This window comes from Protobothrops mucrosquamatus, unplaced genomic scaffold (assembly GCF_001527695.2).
Source record: "Protobothrops mucrosquamatus isolate PMUCROS unplaced genomic scaffold, P.Mucros_1.0 scaffold7162, whole genome shotgun sequence".
In the NCBI taxonomy this organism is placed as follows: Eukaryota; Metazoa; Chordata; class Lepidosauria; order Squamata; family Viperidae; genus Protobothrops; species Protobothrops mucrosquamatus.
The window spans coordinates 1-8,007 of NW_015392967.1; the positions used below are offsets into that span (position 1 = coordinate 1).

The following is an 8,007-nucleotide window of genomic DNA, read 5'->3' on the forward strand; positions in this document are numbered from 1 at the left end:
CTTTATTTAGTGTCTAATATGTTTAATAACCTAAGTTTGCTCTAGGTAGGTGACAAAGTTATTTACAAATACATTTGTAAAATAAAGAACAGTGAAAATAATAGAATGCCATTAACAAATATAAAACGTATACTTTCAATTGCATTTTTCCATCTTTTAATTTAGCATAAATTAAATACCATGCATTTTTTATTTTTTTAAAAAAAGTCTGGCTACTGCAATGCAATATATCTAAGCAACTTTCTAAATAGGTTGTAATCATATCTAATTTTGGAATTTATATGGAAACAGCAAAAGGGTCGTTGGGAGATTTGAAGGACTGACAATTTGAAGACTTTTTTCTAAATAATCTCAGCAATTGTCAAGCATACACATAGACAAGAGAAGACATTGAACACCTGATTTGTGGTTGAACCAGTTTTAAAAGTAAATATGGATGTGGAATAACTCAGGTGCCCAACTTTTAAAAGTCTGGCTATACAAGAATTCAGGTAAAATACACCTGTAATTCAGAAAAAAGAGACAGAGACAGTATTTGAGCTATATGCTTACTCTTGATTACCCCTAAACAATGGTTCACTCAGCCCTTTTTTGGTCTTTCCAGAGGAATCATAAATTAACTATAAGCATAGGTTTCAGTTAATAGGCTGGGCTAAAATATGGTCCCTTTATGCCTCATTTCACAGTGTGAATCCAGCTAGATTGCACATACTCCTCAGGGCAACTTAACAGCACAATGGGACTAGCTTTATATTATTATATTATCTGCAGACCTGATTTGGCAACAAGTTCCTTTATATATCTATGAAGGAAGATAAAAACAAAAAAAAACTTATGTAAAAAGTATAAGAAAAAGAAAAAGAAATCAAACAGAAAAGTCAAGAAAGGGGGAAAAAAGTAAAAGTAAAGTAGAAAAGAAAAAAAGATACAAAGAGACTTCCGATCCTTTTTAAAGCAGCTACAAGTTCAATTATAAATTTATCTCTTATTCTATAATTACAACACAATTCATTCCTTTTTATAATCTATCCGGTCGAATCATCAAAATCAGAAAGCCTATGTTCATATTTTTTTCCTGTTTTAGGCAAAAAGTCCATAAGGAGTTTCTGCCCCTGAAGGCAGGACAAGAAGCAACAGATGGAAACTAATCAAGGAGCGAAGCAATCTAGAACTAAGGAGAAACTTCTTGACAGAACAATTAACCAGTGGAACAACCTGCCTCCAGAAGCAGTGAATGCTCCAACACTGGACGTTTGTAAGAAGAGACTGGACAGCCATTTGTCTTAAATGGTATAGAGCAGGAGGTTGGACTAGATGACCTCCAAGGTCCTTTCCATCATCATCATCATCACCATCACCATCATCATCATTGATCATCGCACAGTCAGACAGATGTTCAGACTGGATTTGGCATTTTTGTCTACCTATCGAGTCCTTACCAAGGACCTGGGATAGGCAAATGTGGATGTTGATGGTATTATTATTAATATTAATATTATTATTGGTCAGCGCACAGTCAGCCAGATGTTCAGACTGGATTTGGCATTTTTGTCTACCTATCCTTACCAAGGACCTGGGATAGGCAGATGTGGATGTTGATGGTATTGGTATTATTATTATTATTATTATTGTTGGCCTAGGGGAAACTTTTAGAGGGGGTTTTAATTATAATTTTAATTAGACCAAATTACTAATATTTCCCTTTTAATCAATTTTTAAACTTGTAGTGTGTTATTTTTGTATTTTTATCCGGTTGTTAGCCGCCCTGAGTCCGTAAGGAGAAGGGCGGGATATAAATTTAAATAAATAAATAAATAAATAAATTATTATTGGTCATCGCACAGTCAGCCAGATGTTCAGACTGGATTTAGCATTTTTGTCTACCTATCGAGTCCTTCCCAAGGACGTGGGATAGGCAAATGTGGATGTGGATGGTATTAGATATTATTATCATTATTATTAGTCACCAATAAGTTCCACTGGAAAAAGTGCGAGGCATATTTCTACAGGGTAATTTTTCCATTAAAAAAAAAACAAAACCAAAAAGAATATGCACAGGAACGGCGTCTAAAAAAGCGGCGCCGGGCACAGGCACTCAACTCAGTCCCTGCTTTCCCGCATCCGTCAGCGGCTAGCCCGACTACCAGAACCTCGGTTAGGGCCGGTCTCTTGTCAACGAAACTCATAGTAAAGTTTAGAGTCAGACCGTCGAAGGGAAAGCGGCAAGTTTCTCCGCCGCGCGCCTCTTTCCTGGCGGCCCTCGGGGGCATTTGGCCGGACACCCTCCGCCCACCCGAGCGAGCCAGAACCGGGCGTCAGCGGGGCAAGGGAGCCGCTTTTTTCCCCGCAACCGAAACGAAGAAGGAGGGCAGCGGACCAGCCAGACCAGGGGTAGGCAACCTTGGCTCTTTTATGACTGGTGGACTTCAACTCCCAGAATTCCTGAGCCAGCTATGCTGGCTCAGGAATTCTGGGAGTTGAAGTCCACGAGTCATAAAAGAGCCAAGGTTGCCTACCCCTGAGCCAGACAGCTGGATGGGGGGGGGGGAGGTGACGCTCTTTCTCCGGCCTCCGAGCTCGCCTCACTTACCCGGCGCGGCCGCCATGCCGAGCTTCGCCTCAGACGAGCCGATCTGCCTCCCGATGGCCGGCAAGTCAGCCGGAGGTCTTGCCCCGACCTCCTTCCGGCGCTTGTGGGGGAGACAGGCTCCTACTTCGCCGACGCGACAGTTCTGGCGCCTCAACCGGCCGGCTGAAGACTGAGACCACTTCCTCCCTTTCCCTTCCCCTTTCTCTACGCCGGTAGAAAAGCGACGGACGGAGCCCCCCTCGGCCAGCCGCTCCTGCCGGGGGCAGGTGGCTCGTTCGGCGCAGCCCACGGACTGAGCAATTGGGCCCCCTCGGGCAGAAGCCCGCGAACTTTTGTGCCGATGGAGAAGGCGCCTCTCCGGGGCAGCGGGATTGTTTGCTGCCGATTTTGCTAACTTCTGTACAATACTGTGTACCAAATAAGTGGCAAAGCACCAGTCTCAGTGTTGCAGTTTAGTGCGCTGTAAGCGCAGTGAGGAAAGATAATGATTAGTTAAACCCTAGTAATCAGGGGTAGGCAACCTTGGCTCTTTTATGACTCGTGGACTTCAACTCCCAGAATTCCCGAGCCAGCCATGCTGAGGGGAAAGGGAGAGGTTTCCAAGCTGAGCCATGCTGGCTCGGGAATTCTGGGAGTTGAAGTCCACGAGTCATAAAAGAGCCAAGGTTGCCTACCTCTGCCCTAGTTCTTTGTTTTTACTTATAGTGCTTATGGGCTGTTCTAGTTAACCTATACATATGTTGTATGTAATACGTGTTTAGGTGTATGTGTTTCACTTTGAGAGCGGGCAGCTAAATTTCATTTTTGATGTGTGCAGTTGTGCCCACAGTAAAAAAAAAAAATGACAATAAAGGTTATCTTATCTTATATCTTATCTTATCTTATATCTTACTATAAGGTTTTCCACTTAGCCTCACAACTGCCCCAGCATTACTCAGGAATTTAAAAGAGCCAAAGAAACTCCTGAGTCGAGGTTTCAGCAAGCAAACAACTTTTATTTTGATCAAAATAGAGTTGGGTGACCCCCATCTCTCTTCGTGGCTGGTAGAGAGATGAAGGCAACAACCAGAANTTGGTCAATGGACTACTGTATCTCTATCTGTCTGTCTGTCTGTCATGCTTCCCTCCAAGCCTGAATCCGAGGACATGGAGCTGGAGGACCCTGTTGAGGTCCAGGAGGAGGTGTCTGTGGCTTTGGAGAACTGTGGGGAAGAGCAGGCTGAGGCAAGCCAGGGCCCTTCAGGTTTGGAACAGGGGAGGCGGAGTTCAGGTGAGGAGCAAGCCCCCCCCCATCCTAGAGCAAGGAGAGCAGAGAGGAGAGAACAATGTAGGCAGGCTCAATTGCTCGGAAGGAGAGCCTCCCGCCGCACTCTACAAGGCACACCTGGGGATTAAGATTTAAGGAGATACTGTGGGGTGGGGCATTTGCCCGGAACAAACACGGTATTTTAGGACAATTGTGAATTGTGCTCTTGTCTTTGTTTAACCTGGACACCTTGAATACCGGACTGGCTGGTTTCCTGCTTTACAACCACAGACTGCAATTCTGAGTCTCTCCTTGCAGACTGCAGGCAAGCTGAGATTTAAAAAGGACTCTTTTAAGTTTCTGTTTTGTTTTCTTGTTATCTGTCTGGCCTTGAGGACATTGTATACTTCCCCGACTATATTGAAATTGCCTTCAGCCAAAGGCAGCTGAAAGGAACGTGAGTGTGTGCTTGCCAGCATATGTGGGAGCTTTTGGGGAACATTGGCAGTTATTAAAGGACTGTTTATCTTGCCAGCCAACTGCTTTGCCTCCATGCGGGGCCCTGGGTCATCACACCTTCAAATCAGTGATCACTGTTGGTGTGTGTGTGTGTGTGTGTGTGTGTGTGAGAGAGAGAGAGAGAGAGAGAGAGAGAGAGAGAGAGAGAGAGAGAGAGAGAGAGAAAAGAGATTTTGAATATGTTCTAAAAAGGCTTCAGAAAATGATTAGTACTTTCTTGGTGGCATCTTTGTTGCTTACGTTCTGGTAAGTGTATAAGATCTGTAAAAGTTCATATATATTTAATAACTAGCTGTACCCGGTCACGCGTTGCTGTGGCTCAGTCTGGTTAAATGGAAAAGAAAGAAAAGAGAAAGCGCACGTTTGTAATATGTTTAATTTCACAATGCTTGTGGGTATGCTTTTACGTCCAACAGATGGCGCTGTTTTTCAAAAAAAGCATGTTTTTACCTGTCACAGGTGTGACATCTATATAATAGTAGGTATATAAAAACACGTGCGTATTCGAATGCAACGTTGTGTCAAAATTTCAAAGCAATCAGTGAAGAACTTTCGGAGATTTAAGATTTTGAACAAACATTTACATTTTTATTTATATAGAGAAGAAGATACAGTAGTACCCAATACCTGATGAACCTAAGCTCAATCTTTCTTCCACTACCGATACTGACTGAAACCATCCCTTTAACGAGAGCCATTATAAATGAGTACTTCCCCCTCCTAATTCTCAGAGGTGACTCAGAAGGAAGTCATGATTGATAATATCAAAAAGTACTGAGAGATAAAGCAGAAGGGTCACAATTTTCCAGTCCCACCAGTTTACAAGTGGGACCAGCATTGTTTCCATGCTGTACTGAAGTTATTCCACATTTTCTGATTCCTCAACAGGACCCATTAAAGCTGCAACCCTCACCTCAACACCCCACTTCCTCAACAACTTTTCCCAAGAATATGAATCAGGTTGCTTTCATATTTAGCTTTTGTTATGCATTTGCTGTGCCTCTTCACAGAACTTGAAGGGTACTTAATATATCTTAAGCTAGATACCCTAAGCCTACCACTTCTTCCATCTCATTTCTTTATATACAAAGAGGCTAAGACAGAATCCTCACAGTACATTATCATTTAGTACAATTTAAACATTTCTGTCTGGAATTACATCAAATTAGGGCTTAGTGTGATAACATGTGAAGCCTGGGTATTGCCATTCAGATGTGCAATTATGTTATATATTATATAAATTATAATTATATAGTGTATAATTATAAAAAGGGAAATCAATATTCTACTACTCAAAAGATAGGGCAGTATTAAAATAAACTATTAAATATAGAGAAAATAAACTGAGAAACCAGTAGGAATGAGCAAATGGCAAATAGGATTCCTCCAGTGCAGGGAGAAGTTTGACGTCTTATTTCCCAGGAGTTATATGAATTTTCTGTAGAAAGAACCAGCAGCTCCCTTGGATTTTCACAAACTGCAACTTAAATTGTGCTGTTCTTTCATCTTTTTCATCTTCTTTTTTTCTCTGATTAAAAAACAGATGATAGCATACACTACATTAGAGAAACAACAAATGAAGGTACCTCTAAACCTGTATGTATACTTGTTGGGCCCTGTGCTGATGCAATAATAATAATAATAACAACAACAACAATAATAAAAAATAAAATTGGAAGGGACCTTTTCGGATAAATGACTGTGCAGTCTCTTCTTAAAAACCTCCAATATTGGGGTATTCACCGCTCCTGGAGGCAGGTTGTTCCACTGGTCTTTTTTACATCGTGGTGTAAAACTGGATGCAGTATTCCAAGTGTGGCCTTACCAAGGCATTGTAAAGTGGTATTAACACTTCACGTGATCTTGATTCCATCCCTCTGTTAATGCAGCCCAGCACTGTGTTGGCTTTTTTGGCAGCTGCAGCACACGGCTGGCTCATATTTAGGTGATTGTCCACTACGACTCCGAGATAAATTTAATGATAAATTAAATGATAAATTTAAATAAATTTAAATAAATTTCAGAAGACTAGTGGACACACGATTAAAATTCCAGCCGACTTATCCACTGGAGTGCAGCTTGCTGTAGGGTGAAGCACCTCTGAGCATTTCTGTCTGGAAGAAAATTTGGAAATAAAAAGAGCCGCTTTCTCGCCTCCTTTTGCCGCTTCGCCTACCTACCTACCAGCCACTCATGGGCTGGCAGGGGAAGCGTGGGGAGAGAAGCAGGGTAGAGGGGATCGTTTGCTGCCAGTCCTCTGAACCCACAGAGACTGGATAACAGGAGATCCTGCTTCCTCTTCTTTCCCTGTCATGGCCAATAGCAGAGGTAGGCAACCTTGGCTCTTTGATGACTCGTGGACTTCAACTCCCAGAATTCCTGAGCCAGCATGGCTCAGCTTGGAAACCTCTCCCTTTCCCCTCAGCATGGCTGGCTCAGGAATTCTGGGAATTGAAGTCCACGAGTCATAAAAGAGCCAAGGTTCCCCACCCCTGCCCTATATCAGGGGTTCTCAACCTTGGCAACTTAAAACTTGTGGACTTCAACTCCCACAATTCCTGAGCCGGCATGGCTCAGCTTGGAAACCTCTCCCTTTCCCCTCAGCATGGCTGGCTCAGGAATTCTGGGAGTTGAAGTCCACGAGTCATAAAAGAGCCAAGGTGGCCTACCCCTGGCCAATAGGAACGGGGCGGGAGCTCCTCTAACCTCATCTCAGCCCGATTTTTCAGACTGACCCCAACAACAATCGCTCGCCCCTCCCTTCCCAGCATTATATGCGTGTTTCGAAAGCAGCACTTGTTTTCCTCAGAAACCGCTGCAGATTTTCCCCTTTCCTAACAGGTAGTTTCTCACTGTAGTCGCAGACTGAACTTAGAAGTGCAAGAGTTGTACTGCTATTCTAATTTTCATATCTCTAGGTTCTCCTCCCACAGAGCATCCGGCGCGGCGACGACCGCTTCTTCCGGCGGAAAAGATGGCGTCGGGGCGTGCGGTGCCGAGCGACTTGCTCCCGCTGGTGCTCGGCTTCTTGCGGGAGAACCATTTCGATAAGGCGGCGCGGGCTTTTGGGAAAGCGGCTGGAGTGGTGAGGCCAACGTGGCGGGCACGCGTGTGCGTGGCCCTCCTGGAAGGGCATCTTCCGACGTGACTGCAGGGCAGGGAATCCCCGCCGCAGCTTCGGAAGTGCCCTGGGCTATCCGAGTTGGCGGGCAGGACCGGCCACGTGGATGTCGGCAGGGCAGGTGTTCCCATTGGGGAGGGCGGAAGAAGGGAGCCTGGAAGAGATTGTCCAGGCGGATTGCAGCCTTCAAGGAAGCTCAGATGAAACCTTATGGAAATAGTATTGCCGCACGTGGCATTTAAAGGAAACGCTGCTACTCAGCCTATAAGCTACTTGGAGGGAAATTCCTCTGGGTTTAGAGCAGGGGTTCTCAACCTTGGCAACTTTAAGACTTGTGGACTTCAACTCCCAGAATTCCTGAGCCAGCCATGCTGAGGGGAAAGGGAGAGGTTTGCAAGCTGAGCCATGCTGGCTCAGGAATTCTGGGAGTTGAAGTCCACAAGTCTTAAAAGTTGCCAAGGTTGAGAACCCCTGGTTTAGAGCGTTACACACCTTCGTCGTCCTTGTGTTATTGCTATCTCTTAGTGCTGC

At 44.3% G+C, this 8,007-nt stretch overlaps 1 protein-coding gene across 1 annotated transcript in view; it reads left to right on the top strand.

Moving 5' to 3' along the window:
* Window positions 1-7,319: 7,319 nt before the first annotated feature.
* LOC107300462 (nucleolar and coiled-body phosphoprotein 1) overlaps window positions 7,320-8,007 on the top strand; it is a gene marked incomplete at its 3' end in the record, with an annotated part of 11,510 nt that continues 10,822 nt past the window's right edge. The window contains exon 1 of the mRNA XM_015829787.1: window positions 7,320-7,440. Coding sequence (XP_015685273.1) covers window positions 7,330-7,440 — 111 coding nt within the window. The remainder of the gene's footprint in view (window positions 7,441-8,007) is intronic.